The sequence below is a fragment of the Suncus etruscus genome, chromosome 9 (assembly GCF_024139225.1).
Source record: "Suncus etruscus isolate mSunEtr1 chromosome 9, mSunEtr1.pri.cur, whole genome shotgun sequence".
In the NCBI taxonomy this organism is placed as follows: Eukaryota; Metazoa; Chordata; class Mammalia; order Eulipotyphla; family Soricidae; genus Suncus; species Suncus etruscus.
The window spans coordinates 46,297,765-46,317,201 of NC_064856.1; the positions used below are offsets into that span (position 1 = coordinate 46,297,765).

The window sequence follows — 19,437 nt, forward strand, 5'->3', positions numbered from 1 at the left end:
CCATGTGCCTCCCTGTTCCTCCTGTCATAGTTCCAAATGCACTTACCTTTGGGACCCTTCTCAGAAATGTGCTTGCTCCCCCTCCCACCTTGGCCTCATCTCACTCAGTCCTTGGTTTCACTTCCCTCGCCTTGACAGGTCTGCTCCCAACATGGGTACACCCACCTCAATCTGTCCTGGGCCCAGCATGACTCTGTGGCAGGCAGTTTTGTGCTCACTCGATCCTACCTTAAATGTGCTATCTTTTATTTCCCAAGCGCACTATCTGGATAGGGTAGTTAAAGGTATGGTCTTCCTTCCTCTCTTCTCCTATTGTCTTTGTGTGTGTGTTTGTGTATGAGCAGAGAAAATGTGACATGTATATAAGGGCATAGCTATGCCTCATCAACGTGGAGTCTCAATGCTGCCACATCCGCAGCTTTGTTAGGCACACCTTGCCCAGGAAATGAGTTTGGGGTTACAAGGAAGGCAAGATGACAAAGGTGTCCACATACACACACACACACACACACACACACACACACACACGTGCTCAGTCTGTCTGTGCTGGAACATTGTACCTTTGTTGTTCCCTCCTCATACATGCATACATGCATATACCCAATCCTCTCTACCTCATCTCATACCATCTGCCCATCCCATGGGCCTCTGATTCATCAGAATTAAAATGCAGGGAGTGACCCCAGAGATAAGACCCAAGAGCAAGCTAAGGAAAGTTAAACACTTTTCTAGTCTGCTCCTTCTCAGGGTCCATGGCCTAAAAACTATGCCAAGCTTCAGCGTAGGCGGGGGAGTACAGCCTTGTGCATGCCCTCAATAGAACAATCTATGCTCTCCTCTTTTGCAAAGGAGGACTGCTCTTGGTAAACTTCCCCTCCAGGCAGAGACATACCTTCTATTTTATTTTATTTTATTTTGATTTGGTTTTGGTTTTTGCTTGGCAATACTCAGGGCTTACTCTTGACTCTTAGGGATCACTCGGTGGATTTTCAGAGACCTATGCAGTGCTTTCCATTTTAAATCTTGCCTCAAATAAGACAGGCCTCCTGATCCTAAGAAGTCTCCAAATGATAAGATCTATGTTTTTATAAGAACTCCACACTCCAAGAAGAATTACCATGCCAGAGTCATCTGTTACTTCTCAATAGAATCTGGGCTCAGTGATTAGAGGTGCACTGGAGACGGGTCTGAGTCCAAATCCTAAATCCAAATTTGTTGTAGAGAGTGACTTCTCCTAAGTCATTGTAAATGAGAATGGTAATTTATAGGTTGGTGTAAATTTCAGGGGAAGTAAAGAGTCTGTTCAGCATGCAGGCAGGAATTGTGTTCAAGGAATCCAGGCATATGAACTGGATTATTATGCCATCGTAGTCTTTTCCCTTCCCCTTTCTTTTGAAAAAGAATTTATCACATGCCCAATTTTTGAATTTTTAAGAAAGGTTAAACTGATTTTTAATCATGGAGAGCTACTATTTTTAAATTTTACTAAAAAGGGTTTGCAGGGAAACACAAACAATGAAGTGCTTTTCACTTGGAAATTTCTGTAAAAGGCAGCAAAGGCATGACTTGTGGATCCAGCACGTGGATATCTAATGTTGAAAAGCAAGTTTTCTCACTTCACATGCTGACCTTGAAGTAAAAATGAACTAATTTCAGCAAGAGTTTGAGCCTCTCTAAAATGACAGTTCATACACTGTCATTAGCAAAGGGTGCATTACATGTAATAACGTGGCCATCTATTGGGTGGAATGTTTTCTCCTACTATGTGACCTTTTCACATCAGCAAAAGTCCTATGAGTTTTTAAGAGAGCAAGTACAATTACACAATTTACATGGAAAAGGAAGTTAAGTGACTAGTGTTGGGTCACCCTCTCAGCAAATAGCAAAGTCAAAATTGGGGTCTAGTCTGTATTTTTCACCTTCTGTCCTCTATCATGAGTCACCAAGGAGGAACTTTGCTGACATCTTTACCAAGAAGTGACCAATTTTCTCTCTCATACCACAGGTTCTGACCTTTATCTAGAGCACAACCCCAGCCCTTTACTTGAATTTGGTCAGTGAATCATAATTAGCTCTGAACAACAAATGTTTCTTGCCAAAATTTGAACCAAGTTTCCTCCTGATTGGTTTTATAATCCCCAAAATACAATTCTAGGTCTTATAATACATATTCCCAGTTCTCTTTGAGGTAGATTATTTTGTGAAGGTAAAATATATGAAGGTAGAATAATATAAAGATATATTGTTTATGTCTGTGAAGGTAGCACTTCCCAGACAAACAAGCTTTTGTTCTTTGCTTTCCAGTTGATAAATGTTAAGAAAACAATCTACTCAGTGAATATGTTCAGCTCTTTTTGTTTTGGAATCACACCTGGTAGTGCTCAGGGTTTGCTCTTCGCTCTGTACTCAGGACTCACTCTTGGAGGGCCATATCAGGTGCTGGGTATTGAATCCAGGTCAACCACATGCAAGGCAAGTGCTCTCTATCCACTTTACTATCTCTCTGCCCTCCCCCTATTTTGCCAGGAATTGTGGATACCACACACTAGAGTGATTCCTGCTCTTGGGTTTGACATCCAGAACCACTTAGCAAAGAGACCTCCCACAACCCCCATCATTATGGCAGGGTCTTACAGATCAGATTTTTCAGTTGTAATATAAGCTTCACAAAAGACCACTGAAGGTTTTTTAAAGTAGGCTGATAGGTGTATGATATTCATGATCTGTACAGATCTATATATCTTAATTGTGGATAAAGTCTAGGGGAAAAGGCAGGGGCAGGAAGACCAATTAGAAAACTGTGGCTGTCACATAGGAGGGAGGTGATGACCTTTTCTAGATGCTGACAGTACGAGAGGACCATAAAGAGACAGATAAAGAAATGGGGCATTTTGATATTTGATAGGTGTATTGTATAGCCTTTTTGCTATTGAACTAAAAAGAAATACCTTGAAGGGCTTATAAAGTCTTCTAGACCACCCGATGCTGATTGCAGGCAGGGCTTCTGCAGAAACTTCAACAGAAGCTTGAAGATAAAGCAGTCCCTTGTCATTTAAAGGGCATCATGTCTTTGGAAAAGATTAGCCCTTCTCTAAGCCTTAAAATTACATTATTTTGGCTCTCGCAAATGGCTGATACAAGTCCTTCCAGAGGGGATTGTGAATGTCACTTGGACTCTCTGAATTATTGATGAGTTTCAGGGCTGTAGAATTAATGAGCTTCAGAGTGGGTAAAGATGGGCATATTACTTTAAGAAAGTCAGCAAGTGGGGGGCTGGTAGGGAGAAGGGGCTCAAGGAAAGACTCATTTCACCTACTGCAGTCCATCATCTTCCTGACAATATGAAAGCCATAGGCCCAGGCAGGTCTCAAAAAATCGTGCTCGGTTTGTTTGGAGAAACTGACTTTAGACAATGTTCCCATGATTTCCTGAAGTTCCCATTTCCTGAGAACATCTGCTCCTTTTGGCTCTCCAATGGGCAACCATTGCACTATAACCAGAGGATCTCTTGAGAGCAGGAGTTCCCAAATTGATCCCATAAACTGGAATATTCCATATTGTAAATATTTATGAGGGAAAGATTTCTGACATCAAATTGGAAAATGTTACAATAATCAATTCTATATATTTCTTAGGCAAGATATTATGCAAGGATTTTTGGCAATTGTTTTGGACACCACACACAACCTGCTTTGGTTCAATCCCAAGTACCATGTATGGTGGCCCAGATACCTCCAGATGTGATCCCTGAGCACTAGAAGTAAGCCCTGAGCCCTGCTGGGTGTGGCCCAATATCTCCCCCCAAATATAACAAATTTCTTTAAGACTTCTCAGAGCTTTTCTATATGTCAGTATTGCTTTTGGAATAAGAATATAGACTGAAATGTTTAATGTATTTATTTGATCTTGGAGGCTTGTTTTTTTGAAGATGTTATAAACTTAGTATTTCACAAAATTTTTGTTTGAGGTATATTCAAATTGTCCCTAAAACAAAGTAAGGGCTAGAAAAACAGTAGAAAATTGTTGAAAGCACGTCCCATGTCCCAACTCCCATTATCCCTGAATCAACAGTGGCTAAGAATCACAAATACTGAGTGTGAAGTTGAGGAGAAATAATATCAAATGTGTAGTTACTGTAACCTTCCCTATACAGAGTATTATACTGGAAGACCTACCAGATCACCCATTCAAACTTTTTCAGGATTTCATAACAGAACTGAGGTCTCTAATCATTGATTCTTTTCAACAAATGAATGCCATGCACTGGGTTAGGTCCAAAATAGCCTTTACGACTCTTACAATCTAACAGAGGGAGAAAGACATTAAACTAAAGGCAAAATTCTTGGGAATTTAGGGTATACTTGAGACACTTGATCTCCAGAATAATGGGGTTCTAGAAGAGCAAGAAAAGATGGGTTTGAGATTCATATCTCTGAACCCATATCACTACCTCCCACTGAGCTACATGTTGACCCCCAAGAACTTAGCACTGGACTTATCTCTGATCTCTTTGACAAAATTTGTGTTGATGAGGATCATAGCTTTTGACACAAATGTTGATATAGTTTGTAATAGGAAAGAATTATTGTGAATGTCTTAGTAAATTTACATCAAGTTTAAATATATATATATGTAATAGTAATAATAAATGTCAGCTCTCATTTATAGAATATCCAAGATTTATATTATCCCTTCATTTATCTTCTCAGTCATCATTGATTTAGTTATAGTTTCTGTTTGGCACATGAAAAACCTGATGCTTTGAGAGTTCAGTACCTTTCTAGTCATCTCCAAGGTAGCAAGTAAAGTGGCTCTGAGGTTTGGACTGAGATCTGTCAGCCCCAGTCCACATTCTTTTACAACAATAAATTTTATCAAAATTTAGGATTAAGTGGAATGAAAGTGCAGCTACCTTAGAAAATCAATATATGAAAAACAAAAAATTATATGATAGGTCAAAGTTATTTTTGTATGGGGTATCTCCACAGCACAAGCCATCATAGAGCCTTACGAGGAGGTGGCAGTTGTCATTGTCATCACTTCCTTGAGACATTAATGGGAAGGACATAGCCCACAGATGCACTCTAGCCCATCACCTGTTTATTTTCTTAAATAAAAATCTTATTGGCACATTATCACTCATTCAATTGTGTATGGCTTCCAAGCCACAATGGCAAACTTGGGTCAGTTCAACAAAAACAAAATGGCTCAAAAGTCTAAACTATTTATCATCTGGGCCTTGACAGAAAAAAAAAACAAATTGCTGACTCTGACATAGATAAGAGCTCCCATTTTCTATTTTGCCTTTCCTTGAATTCTCATAGAGACTATAGGTACAACTTACAGTGCTATGTGCCCTCAGCTCCAAATAGAAAAATTCTTATAAAGTGTTTGAGTTCTGTTAGACATTGTGCATCATGCTTACAATGATCTTGCTTTATCCTCTCAACAATTTCAGCTTATAAGTGGATGGAGGAACACAGAAATGTTTAAAAGGTGATTTGTACTTAATATGGGTCTCAACACCTTACAAAAGGCTCTGTCTCAGAGTAAGAGAAAGCAATCTCCCACTATTGATACCAGTTAGACCATGTAGTTTCCAAAACTAATTTCAAACAAAGAACTTTAAGTCTCAGTCAGATGGACAGATATCTGATAGGACTAATAAAGGAGTAAAAGGGAATCTTCCTCTGCTGTGTGAACAGGGTTGGCTCCCAAATCAAAATGCTGGCATTCCTTCCACATCTCAGTTCTGCTCCTGCAGCTTGCTTTTACTGCCACTGCTTGCTCCATCACTTTTGGGGTGGCCGTGCTGGTGGCTCTCCATTTTCCCAATAGGCTTCTGCTATGCACAGATCACACAGTTTCCATTTGCTTCTAAACTTCCTTGGGAATCACTACTGAGCTCATAGTGCACACTCAATAAATGTTTCTCCATGACTGGGGAACATGGCTGCCAGACTGATGGGTATTGCTTTGTTGAACATCTCAAGTAGAGAGGAGAATGCATTATTTTCTTTTACCTTAGAATAGTGATTAGCTATCAAAAAAAAGTCCTGGAGAGGCTCACTTTTAAGATGCTAACTTAAATGGGAACTTGTGAGCTAACAGCTCCACTTCCATTGGCATTTGTCCTATTTAGAAGAATGGGTCAACCTTCAGTGACATCAAATTTTATCTAGATCTCTATTAATAGTGACCCTCAACTAACAATGACCAAACAATTGACATTTTACTTCCTGGCTTTGCCCTTTTGTCCTTTGCAAGCAGGGACAACGGGAGGGATGGTGCTAAGCCATGAGTTTGGCAAGCACCTATGAAAAAGAGGATCAGAAGGTTTGTGAAAATGAAGGATGAAATAAAAACCAAGTGTCAAAGATATGTCAGAGTGAACCATGTTACTGAACAGTTTCTCAGAAAGATTTCTGAGGCAGATGCAGAGAGAAGACTGAGAAGTTAGTCACTAAAAGCCCTGTAAATCTCAACAGGGAGATGTCCCAAATGGCTGGAGAACATGCCTTGTATATATAAGAGTCTGATTTTGATTCCCAGCACCACATGGTCTCTCGGGCACCACTGGACATGGCCCTGGTGCTTCCAAGTACAATATGGAGGACCATCCAAAAATAACCTGTAAATCATCTTGAGTAGAAAAATTTTAACGCATCTTATGATTTGTCTAAGTAAAACCAAGGCAGGTTCTCCCTGTTTTGTTTGAACCCTCTGCAGTCCCTCAATAGCAGGGGCCACTCCTATGCAGGTTCCAGCCATGTTGTTGACATCTCCCTTAGGCACTCAGTAGGGAAACATCTTGCTTATGCAAAACTTTTTATTGGATCCACTCTCCTCAAGAATAAAACTTGGGGGACCAGAGAGATAGCATGGAGGTAAGGCGTTTGCCTTTCATGCAGGAGGTCATCGGTTCAAATCCTGGCATTTCATATGGTCCCCCGTGCCTGCCAGGAGCAATTTCTGAGCCTGGAGCCAGGAATAACCCCTGAGCAATGCCAGATGTGACCCAAAACCACAAAAAAAAAAAAAAAAAAAAAAAAAACCAAGAATAGAACTTGGTTCAAGAATAGAACTTGGTCTCCTAAGTCTTTGTGCCTCCTGAGCCAGTTTCCGGAGGCTTCTTTATAAATGAGGGACAGGCGAAGGAAACAAAGGCAAGACAGATACTGCACCTGCATTTTCACTCACAGGAGGAGGGTTAGGGTGATCTGCTGAGTTGGTAAGATGAAAAGAAAAAGATCCAAGCCCTCTTCCTCAGAGCAGACATACTGGAGCTGAACAGAAAGATGAACAAAATATATGCAAAACCAAGAGTCAAAAGCAATGGAGAAGTAACAGCCCTCCCACACACACCCCAGTCATACATATCACACATACTATACACACATACCACACTTAAACACAGCACCCTTAAACAACCACACTTAAACAACCACGCCCCCTTGGTTGGAGCCTGAAGGGCCCCAAGAGCAGTCCCTGCGGAAGAAGAGGTTGGGAGCTTACTCTTCTCCTGCCACTTTCTGTCTGGCCTTCCCATTCCTGTCCCCACTGAGGCTCAGCTCTCCTCATAAAGAGACTGTTCCATTCCCAGTGAGACTCCCTGTGTTCAGAGGGCATCCATGTACAGACAGATGCAGGAGCATTCTGAAAGGTGCAGGTAGAGTGTGAATGTGAATATGGCGGTAGTGTGTGTAAGTGTGTGGTGTATGTGGATAAGTGCAATTGTATATATGAGTGTATATGGTGTGTAAGTGTATGAATATGTATATTATGTAAGAGTGTTTATATTGTGTACATTAGTGTGAGAGTGTTTGAGTGTACATGTGAATGGGAGTGTGTAGTGTGTTTCAGCATATGTATGTGGTGTCTATGAGTGTATAATGTATGTCTGTGTGGTATATATGTGTGTATTGGGTAGGAGCATCAATGATAGGCTAGTATGTACGTGAGTCGTGTATGAATGTGTGCATGAGTGTGAGTGTATGCGGTATGAAGTGTTAGTGTGTGTGTGCATGGTGACTATGAATGGTCAGATTTTGACACTGTTCTTTGCCTTGCAGAAGGTTGCCCTGGTTTGTGCAACGGGAATGGCCGGTGTACCTTGGACCTGAATGGGTGGCACTGTGTCTGCCAGCTGGGTTGGCGAGGAGCTGGCTGCGACACCTCCATGGAGACAGCCTGTGGTGACAGCAAAGACAACGATGGAGGTAGAGCTCCAGCACGCGTGCATTAAGGAGTGGAGGGAGGCAGCACAGATTAAAAGTGGGCACCATACCATGGAGCTGACAATCCATCTAGTAGGGGGCTGATAGTAGGCATACTGCCATGTGTGAGGTCTGCAGAACCAAGGCATGAGCTGTGGTTCCCTCTGAGTCATCCTCAGTGCACAAATAGACAGGCAACGGCCATCCTGATGAGCTCTGAGAGGAGGTGCATGGAGAAATACTAACAGATAGGTCAGCAATGAGTGGAGTGAGCTGCTTAGTAAAGTAATGAATGTTGTTTCTCCTTGAAGGCTGGACAAGAAGGCCTTTCTAAGTCCATGCCAAAGGAGGTGGCAAAAATGGTGCTTCTGTTTTTGTTTCATTTTGGAGTCATACCTGGTAATATTCAGGGGTTGCTCCTGGCTCTGCACTTTAGAGTTACTCCTGGAAGTGCTCAGGAAATCATATGGGATACCCAGGATCAAATATGAATCTGCCCTTGCAAGGCAAGCACCCTACTTTTTTGTGCTATTTATCTGGCCCTGAGATTAGTATTTTTCTAGTGTGATCAAATCTACCAAGAATAGGTCCTAGTCTTGTGGATCAGCTATTGGGTGAGAGGGAGGAGACCAAGGTTTCTGTCCTAGTGCTAATTTTGCTTCTGTGTATTCTCAGCAAGCTGCTGGCCTCAGGCCCTCATGCTCCCTATTTCTAGAATGAGACAGCTGGATCATGGAGCATTTCTATCCTTTAATCAGTCTTAAAACTAGCCTTGTATCTGCGGTATAGACTAGAATAAACATCCATGTGGACTTTGCTTTTCTGCAAGGAAGATGGGTAGGTTTATTGTGGCTCTGCCCATGTCTGGTCTGGAAATGATCAGGAGGATAAAAAGAAAGAGGCATAAAAACCACATGATACAGTTAAGCCCCCACCCTTTCTATTGCTGGGCTGACAGCTTGCCTATTCCACTCTCTTATTCATTACAAGGGACTCTCTAGTATTCTATGCAGAATAGAAAATCAACAGGCCAGAAATTCAGCATCCCAGCCTTTGGGAATTTTCTGCTTAGACTGATTCTAAAATCTCAAATCACCATAAGGATTAAAAGGCCAAGTGTGTATACTATGGTGATTACCCTGGCTTATTGCCTTGAGTTGCCTCCAGCAACCTGAATAAAAAAGCTGATGCCAACTGCTGGTCTTTGTCGGAGCCTACAGTCCATCTTATCACTTGCTGCCTACAGCCCAGAAGGTACCCAGCCTGGTGACCCGGTGGTGTCATCAAGAAAATACTGAACCTTGGGATTTCTACAGACACTGCCTGCCTACGTTTTCATGAGACCTCAAAGGGTTGTAATGTCCCTTAGTCAAATCAAAGCTGAGAGAGTTTATTCATTTTAGGTTTCCTAAGTTGAGTGCAATTGTGTGGCCAGACCCTGTGCCAGGCATAGTGATAGAGACATTAGTCTCATTCCTGCACTCCTGAAACACAAGAGAGGGAGAAAGAGGCAACATGAAGTGCTAAAGGGACCATGCTAAGATGGATGCCTTTGCATTGCATGGTGATGTTGTATGGGGAGGGGGAGCATATGCTCCAAGAAGGTGATAGTTGACCAGGTAGGCAGTGTTTCGCAAAAAGGAACTTTCTGTTCCTAGAGAGCCTCAGGCACAGGCTAGAACTAGCTGCAAGTCCCTTCTCTGTCTTCAGACCAGGAAGAAGCAGAAAGACTGATGCCTCTTAGGAAAAACTCGTTGGTCCCTCACTTTGGAATGCATGTGTACATTCTGTGTGTGCATGTCTGTGTGTGTCTGCATGTACATGTATGTTGGGGGGGAGGGTATGTCCTACACTGGTACCAGAAGCAGGATTTTGTCCCTAAAGGATGTGCTCCCACCTCTTCAGTCTTTGGAAGTATTTGAAAAGGATGGGATTAGAGTGTCTTTGAGAGTTCAGTTGAATTCACTAGAAGAACCATCTGATACTGAGCTTTTATTTTTGAAGGAGACTTTTGATTACTGACCTCTGATTTCTTTAACCACCCTACTTGTTATGTTCTGTAGCTTTGTCTACTAAGATGCTATAACCTCAGTTCTTTCGCTTTGTTATCACACCTGGCAGTGCTAAAGGTTTATTTCTGAATCTGTGCTCAGGGATCATTTCTGGGTAGGATTTGAAGAATCATAAAAAGTATCAGAGATTGAACCTGAGTCAGTTACATGCAAGGCAAGCACTTTCTTGTTATACTAACACTACTCCTTTCTTTGCATTTTCTGACAATATTGATGGAATGTCTACTGCATATCTGATCCTTTTCTGAGTCCTGAAGCTTCAGAAATAAATATGACAGAGTATGACAGAGTCCCCATCCTTAGGAACTTCCTAGATAAGTAAGAGAGAGAGACAGAGAGATAGAGAGACAGAGAGAGAGAGAGACAGAGAGAGAGAAGCTGGTAGTTGTCATGCTATAGGCTTATTGTCCATAATGGAAGAATGATCCATTTGCTCAACTGATACCATCAAATGTCTGATACCCTCCTGGGAACTATGATGGACAGCCCTTGATAAGTCCTGCTTGGTTATTTGTGTGTATCCACACATGTATGTGCACGCGGGTGTGTGTGTGTACACGAACACGCATGCACACACGCAAGTATGGCAGTACTCGGGTTTTACTTCTGGTTCTGCACTGAGGGGTCACTCCTGATGAGTCTCTGAGGACTATATAGGGTCTTCTGCATGCAAAGTAAATCCACTATATTATTCCAGGCCCAGAGACATCTGATTAGAAATATAGCTAGCAGGAAAGGCAAAAGGTTGAGAGATTGGTCTTGGCAGCTCCTCTGTAATATGAGGAAAGCAATGCTGCATTTTGAACCCTCATTGGTGGACTCCCCACATACTGGAAGAGCCAAGGGGATGGTGTCAATGGTTCTAACTTTAGTGGTGGAACAGGTAAAGAAAATGAGAAAAGGCCCGGAGAGATAGCGCAGCGGCGTTTGCCTTGCAAGCAGCCAATCCAGGACCAAAGGTGGTTGGTTCAAATCCCGGTGTCCCATATGGTCCCCCGTGCCTGCCAGGAGCTATTTCTGAGCAGACAGCCAGGAGTAACCCCTGAGCATCGCTGGTGTGGCCCAAAAACCAAAAAAAAAAAAAAATGAGAAGAAGCTATCCACATGTCTGGAAGGCAGGAAGGGAAGTCTCACTGACCTCCCTCCCCTTGGCCTGGATCTAACAGGGAGAGTTTTAGTCATGAGAAAGGTTGGCTAGGGGATTTAAGTCAGTATCCAGGGAGCCATAACAAACACCTGACTATTTCCAGTTGTGCTAAGCACACATTTGTGAGGCTGTGTAACTGTCTACACAGTAGCAAAGCCTTTTCAAGGGGCTCTAACAAGCCGTGAACACAGGCTGGTCTTTCTCCCTCAGGAAGCTCCCTGTTGTTGGGGAAAAAATCATTACCCAAACAGCTGAAGCTGATGGAGGCTAATGAAATTATTTCCTTTATATAAGCCATGACAGGGGACAGAGTTCCAAAGAAGCCTGTGTAGGGGAATAGTGTGAGGGTGTTCAGTGAGTGTTCCAAGCTGATATACAACACGGAAGCTTGAAGAAGGAATTTGTGGCATTTATTGTGGGCCATCAGGGCAAGTGAACATTGGTATGTGCAAAACCCTTCTGCTTTTGCCTACTTGCATGATACCAAGAAGGAACGAGGCATAGATGATGCAGGTGATGATCATACAACAGGTTTTTACCATGAGCACAGACCCCATTGTCAAGCTAGGCCTTTTCCCTAGCCTCCTGCACCCCATTCATCCTTCTCTTGGAGCACAAGTAAGCTTTGACAACTGCTGTGAGAAGCACACCAGAGTAGAGAGTAGAGCACTATTGGGCCTTTATTGTCAGCCCCTGGGCTGCCTGCTCCCAAACTGTATGGGATTCTGGGCTCACCAGAACCCCATGTCCTAAGAGACATGAAAACCCAGGGCTGAGTGGCAGAAGTGTTTTGCCAGCCCACTAGCCAAGATAATTACTGTCCAGCCACATCAGACTGCCCAAACTCGTGGTTTCTTTGAAAGCAAAAACTGGCTCTCCTCAGGTTCTGAGAACCCCTGGTTTCTCTTTTCTCCCCATTTGCTAGACTTAAAGCAATCTTTTCCAAATTAAACTTGAATTTCAAGCTTCATTAAGACTGCTGTTGCAGTGTTTTTAAACAGTGAGACCAAAAAGACAAGAAAAAGAAACTGCTCCACAAAAATAGCTGAGTTGGGGTTAGCTTTATGGGTTTGTTTTTGTTTTCATTTATGGCCTGTTGTCTCTATTCTAAACCAGAAAACATGCTGTATACTACACAGCTACTCAAATAGCTCTTCTCTGCAGTTTGCACACAGAGCACTGGTTGCTGAGAGGAGCAGCTGGATTGGTGGGATGTGATCAATGACCCCCACTCTGTGTGGCTATCCCTGTGTACCCCACATGACAGAGAAAACATAGTCCTCCATAGTCCAACATTAGAAAGTGTTATGGAAAGCATACATTTCTCCCTGAATGTATGCCAGCTCCCTCAGGGCCTGAACTGGGGTTCAGGATGCTAAGTGACTGTAAAATGAGGTACACTGATGACCCCCAGAGCCAAGAGGAGAGTTGCTTACACAAGATTCATTTAAGTGCCTAAAACCAGGGGAAAGAACACAGTAATCTAGACCCTGAATAATGTGATAGAAATTACCGTGTTATTTTCAACATGAATTAAACTCTCAAGATAATTTTATAGTCTACTTTAAAGGTCCTACAATTATGTCTTTCTCAACAGAAGAATGCACTTCGGCCTTTTTTGTTTCTGGATTAAAATTTGTGTTCCAAACCATAACATGCTTGTTGCTATAAAAGGAAAAAGAAATCTAATGTAATAAAGAAGAGCTACATTTATAGCAGTACTACTCAACCAGGAGTCCAGGATATTCCTAGGGACCAAACATGAAAATCACATAAATGGGGGTCATGACACCAGATTAGGAACCCACTGATATAGGACAAGGGAGTGGGGCAGTGAGCATGGGAAGGAAATAAAATCAGGCTGGGTCCCCATAGGGAAAGGGCTGAGAAATGGGTTGAAGCATGTCCCTGAGACCAGGGCAGTGTTGATCTCTTCCTCTCATATGCTTCTCCCAAGACAGGTATGTAAACTGAACTAGTCCCCACAATCACACCAGCAGCAATGCAAGTGTAGAAATGGAACCTGTGCTTAACAAAAAGCAGCCCACAGAATCTAAACTCCCACAGTCCTTCTAAAGGATCTGCAGGCAGAGTCAAGGTGTGTTCAATTCTGTCCAGACTGTTATATAGAGCAACCTGGGAAGGAGACATTTCAGCAAAGCCCATAGCAATGCTCCCTACTGCCCACTGCTGGAATGAAGGTGTATAGGCACTCCAGAACTGGCTTGCCCTTCACATGTTTTTACACCCCCATTTCTTATGATAAGAGACAGGCAAGAAATTGACCTTTAAAAAGCCCATGTTACAATGGGAAGATAAAGACTGTGCTAGCTTTTTGAAAGAGCCAGAATTTATTGTAGCAAATGACAAAAACGTCTCCGAGATGTGCAAGGAAGAGGAGCCACCTTCCCCACCTCACCCATACACCAGGGGACTTCTCTGGATGTTGCCCACAGCCTGCTGTAAAGCCATCCTCAAATCAGACTACAGACAACAATCCTTTCTTTCTTCCATCCTTCTTTCCTTCCATCTTTTTTCTTCTTTCCTTAATTCTTCCCATCCTACCTTCCCACCTTCCTTCCTTCCCTCCATCTTCCCCTCCTTTTCTTTCTTCTTCCTTCCTTTGTTCTTTCCTTCCTTCTTTCCTACATCTCTCCTTCCTCCTTTTCTCTCTTCTTTCCTCCTTTCCTTCTTTCTCTGTCCTTCCATCCTTCTTTCCTTCCTTCTTCCTTTCCTTTTTCTTCCTTCTTTCATTTTTTTTTTCCCCTTTTTGTCTTTCTTGTCAAGCCAAGCGGTGCTCAGGGCTGCTCACACTAGTGAGTGCTCAGGGAACTATGCAGTGCCAGGGATTGAACCTGGCTGCTCTCCCATGCAAAGCATAGGCTCCAGCCCTTTGAACTACCACTCTTTCCCACATGTCACCTTTCTAGAGAGAAGCAAGTGCTTTCCTTTGCAGGTCCAGCCACGCTGCTTGATTCAGAATACTCACATTATCAGATGTGCATTTTTATCCCATTAATTCCTTCAAAAGTGCTTTCTATGGTCAAGGTACTGGGGACAGAGAAATAAAGCAGCCAGTCGCTGCCCTCTGTGGAGGTGTTAAAGAATGAGCCACAATTAATAGAAAAAATGATAGACTGTGAATGGCATCTGACAGTGGGACCTAGAGAATAAAAGAGTTACCAGAACCCACTTCTTCCACCACACTGGCATTTCACTTTGTGTTAATCACTCACTCTGAGTAATTTGTAAGATAGGAGGGATAACCAGGCCCCCTTCAATAGCAGCTGTTTCACCTGTGGTTTAGAAAGCCCTGATGGTAACTGAGGAGCCCTCCTTATCAGGTACTAGTCTTCATCCCCACTCCTTACTCATGGTCACTAACCCCAGGGACTGAACTACCCTAATCCCAGAACTCATCGAAAACTATTAAAGCTCCAGTACCAAAAATTGCCATTCCTAGTCTTGTGTCCTTCTGGTCCATGTGGGAAGGACAGATGTCACTGTGAATTCTTCACTCTTACCATTCAGCCTATTCACAGTTCTGAAAATCAGTTGGGGTGGAGGGCAGAGAGATAGCATGGAGGTAAGGCGTTTGCCTTGCATGTAGAAGGACACTGGTTCAAATCCCGGCATCCCATGTGGTCCCCCATTTCTGAGCATAGAGCCAGAAATAGCCCGTGATCGCTACCGGGTGTGACCCAAAAACAAAAACAAACAAATAACAAACAAACAAACAAAAGAATCAGGTGGGGCTCTTTGTCCTGGGTTTACAGGACAGGACACACACAAGCTCACATACGCAGTGGACAGTAACAGACCCAGGGGAGGAGGAAGGTGTTGGAGTTTCCAGCCTAAACCATTTCTCCCATGTACCCAGTACCCTAATTTTGGTCTATCTTGAGTGCCTTGGTTCCCATTCCCATTGACAGTGCCTCAATGGAACATTGACTGCAGCTCCACACCCCATAGACAATATGTATTTGTATATGAGTATGCCTGCATATCTAAGCATAACTATTTATGTGTGCCTGTGTGAGTACATGTGTATGCTTTGTTTACATATATGTGTACACGCATATATGTGTGATTGTGTGTAATTGTGTGCCTGTATGTATGCATGCATACATGTGGCATGTCAGTACTAGAGGGGCCAACAAGTGGAGCTTCAAGGCCAAGTTGGAGAATTGCAAATGCTCAGTTGTTTTGGAATGTTCATTTAGCGTCTCAGAGCCCTCAACCCTAGTATTTTTTTTCCTTTTTCCCTTTCTTCCTTCTTTTTTCTTTTGAACCTCTAATCTGTCCTCATTTCCTTCCCCCTTTGCTCCAACCCTAGGCCCTAGTCCTCTGCCCTTCTTCACTGTCACCAGGAAAGGAGAGAGAAGTGGCCTGTGGTGTGGCCCAAAAAAGAACATCTAGGGCAGGGGACTATTCTCCCAGAATTGGAGGGTGGGGAGGGTTTATTTACAATGTTAAGGATGAAAAGAAAGGCCTTCTCTTTCCCTATTGCTTTTTAAACGTCTTTGTTTTCTGTAATAATAAATATGTGTCTCTATGAGCACTGCAAATATATGAAACATGGACATTCTGTAAGTCAGCCAACTTGCACCAAACTAGTCCAAACTAGACAATTTTTAAAACTCTATATTGATGTGTTTCCACATTTTATACACACCCCCCACCACCAATTTTTTCCCTATTACAAATTGTCTCCAATGTGTCATCTACGCTTGAGAAAATTAAACTGTGGAAGAGTCTCTCTCACTGTGGAGCAGCCATATGCCCTCCTTCAGGCTGCCATATGCTATGCTGCACTTGAAAATAGTAAGATGGGTGCAGGAAAGCTGCTCTGTCTTGTAAATGGAGCCTTTGATAAGCATTTTGTGGGTCCTGAGCATTTTAGAGTTTGTATCTCATTTAAATATGATTGTCTCTATTAGTGGAAGTTTAGCCCACATTCACCACTCAGCAAATATTTGCTAAATGAACAGTCACAAAGTGGCAGCATGGGAGGCATAGGAGAAAGAATCTTTGGCCTGACAAAAAATACAAGGAGCAGTCCCACAGGCTGGGGTCTCCCACAGGATCAACCTTTAGAACAAGATCTCTCAAAGGAAATAGCCCCACAGACCAGGATCTCCCACAGGGAAAAGCCCTACAACTGGGTCTTCCACAGGGATCAACTCCACATCCCTGGTTGTTTCACAGGGGAAAACCCCATAGCTTGAGTCTCCCACAGGGATCAACCTCACAGTTTGGGGTGCTCCATTTCATTTATGTGAGAGCACCACTCCTGAGAATCCCCATCTTCTAGTCTCCTGAGGTCTCTAGATCTTTGTCTTAGAGGTGTATCATCTTAATGTCATCTTAATCAGCTTCCTGTCTCCAAGCCCATTCCCTGAGAGAGCCACACTGAATTGTATACCCAGGGAAAAGCCTGCACAGGGCTGAAGGCTTTGCCTCACAGGTAGGTCACCTCTTAAGGAAAGCCCCTGGCCAAGAGCTAAGGGATTTTGGTATTTCCCAGGCACTTTCTCAGCCCTGGCCTCTAAACCAAGGATTTCACCTCTCTGCTCTGGCTGAGGCCTTCTGGCATCTTCAAGGCAGGTTTGAGAGATAATTTCACTGATGGGCAAGCCAGAGCTAAGGATGAGATTGCTACTTCCAGCAGAAGAGCCAAAAAGATCCTCTGACCAAATGAAATATTTTTTAAAATTACATCATTTTGGGGCCGGAGAGGTGGTGCTAGAGGTAAGATGTCTGCCTTGCAAGTGCTAGCCTAGGACGGACCACGGTTCGATCCCCCAGCACCCCATATGGTCCCCCCAAGCCAGGGGCAATTTCTGAGTGCCTAGCCAGGAGTAACCCCTGAGTGTCAAATGGGTGTGGCCCAAAAGGAAACCCCCCAAAAAAAATTACATAATTTTCTTAAATGGCATAAAGAAGAAGGCAAGGGAGTTCTAGATTCCAGAGAAACAGATTAAACTGAATGCAAGAGCAGAGTCCTGGAGTAGTGCAGCAGTCAGCCTGGCCTCCAGGACAGCCAGAGAACAGTCATTTCCACTTAAGAAACAGTTTCTGAAAGTCTCTTTGGGGACCGGGGTGGTAGCTCAGTGGTAGGGCTTTTGCCTTGCATGCAGCTGACCCAGGATGGATCTGGGTTTGATCCCCAGCATTACATATGGTCCCCCAAGCCAGGAGTGATTTCTGAGCGCAGAGTCAGACATAAATCCTTGAGTGCCACTGGGTGTGATCCAAAAACAAAATTAAAAAATAAAAGTCTTTTTGACTCCTCTGCTTTGGAATAACCTCCTGCCAGTTTAGGGTCTATAATTCCTTTTATCCCCTGGGATTTCCTCTTCTATCTCGCTTGTCCCTCTCTCATATATCCTAAATAAAATTATTTTACTTCTAGGGCCAGAGACATAGGATGGGGTTAAGACATTTGCCTTGCATGTGGTTGACCTAGATTCAATCTCCAGCACTACAGACAGCTTTTGTCCTTTTTTCTCATACACCCTAAATAAAACTATTATTTTACTCTTAGGACCAGAGAGATAGGACAGGAACTAAGGCACTTGCCTCACATATGGCCAACTTGGCTTCAGTCCTCAGAATAGCTCATGCCCCCTGAGCCCTTTTAGGAGCAACTCCTGAGAACAGAGCCAGGAAGTACCCTGAGCCTGGTGTGCCCAAAACCAAAATGCATGCATGTATACACACACACACACACACACACACACACACACACTTTATTTCTCTTCCCCTGCTTCAAAAATCACTTTTTTTTTTCAAATATCTTAAGCCTCAGAGAAAACTGAGTTCAAATCCAGAATCATTTTCTTCATTTACTGACTGTGGAAGTGAGACACTTTACCTCAAGGAGTTCTGTCACCTCTCTAAAATGAGTAGTCCCTGAGCACACTGCCAGGGACTATAAATCCTGAGTAAGGAGTAAGCCAAAGATAGCCCAAATCCACCTGCCAATAAATGAGGTGAAGACATTGGCAAATGGTTGCTTCATGGAGCTGGGGAAGTTCCCCAGCACAGCCCTTCGGAATATTCCTTGGGAAGCGCTAAGCATAATGTCCATAACTCTGTAGGGTTACTGTAGTCATCTGGTAGAATGCCCATCCAAAACCATCCAGAGAAATCATTTGTGTTATTACTAACAGAGAACCACTACTCTCCACCTCCCAAACTAGAGAACAGGAAACACTTCTTCTCAGGCACCAGAGAGCACAGTATTTGAAAGAGGTAGAACACTGACTTCCATTTCCAGGCACTGTGCTGGTGGTAAATAAGAGCAGGCAAAAGCTAATAAAATTTCAAATTAGCCATGACTTTTCACGCTCCTTCAATTGTGCTTGCTGATTTAATGGTCACCGTCCCTGCTCGCTGGGATTGAATAATGGAGCATTTCGGCAGAGTTATAGATGCGGCAGCTGAATCTGTCATGCTAACATCAATAGCAGAATGCAAATAACCCCCGGCTTGGTCTGTAATTATGTGTTTAAGCAATGTCTGATGGGGCCGCACAGAGTGCAGAAGGGAGACGCTTGCTAGGCTGTTGGTTGGCATATCTGAAAGATGGAGAACGAGCCTCAAGTGGAGCTCCGAGTGGCTCTGGAGCTATGGGAAGGCCTCATGTCCATTTCTCAAGACCAGTCTAGCTACTGAGCAGAGGGTGAATGCCATGTCCCTGTGATGAGCTGTTTGAGTTGAGAACCAGAAATGGATGACATCTTAGATATTTGGTTACAAACACTACTATGGCACTTTATCTTGCCATGTTCCTATGAGAAATGTGAGAGACCAAGGCCAGTGTATCCAGAGACTTACCCAATGTCATGGAGAAATGAGTTTCAGAGTCAGGATTCTGCCTGGGTCCAAATCCACAAACTGCCACCCTCTATCCTTCAGGAAGTAGCATGCCCTGATTCCCTTCAAAGACGGGTTTGTTTGAGATTTATTCAGGATAGGACTGGGTTTCAAGGAGGGC

At 43.3% G+C, this 19,437-nt stretch overlaps 1 protein-coding gene across 1 annotated transcript in view; it reads left to right on the top strand.

Annotated features, from left to right (window-relative positions):
* Positions 1 to 19,437, top strand: part of TENM4 (teneurin transmembrane protein 4) — a 569,696-nt gene that overhangs the window by 469,912 nt on the left and 80,347 nt on the right. The window contains exons 16-17 of the mRNA XM_049780241.1: positions 258 to 284; positions 8,073 to 8,219. Of these exons, the coding sequence (XP_049636198.1) occupies positions 258 to 284; positions 8,073 to 8,219 (174 nt within the window). The remainder of the gene's footprint in view (positions 1 to 257; positions 285 to 8,072; positions 8,220 to 19,437) is intronic.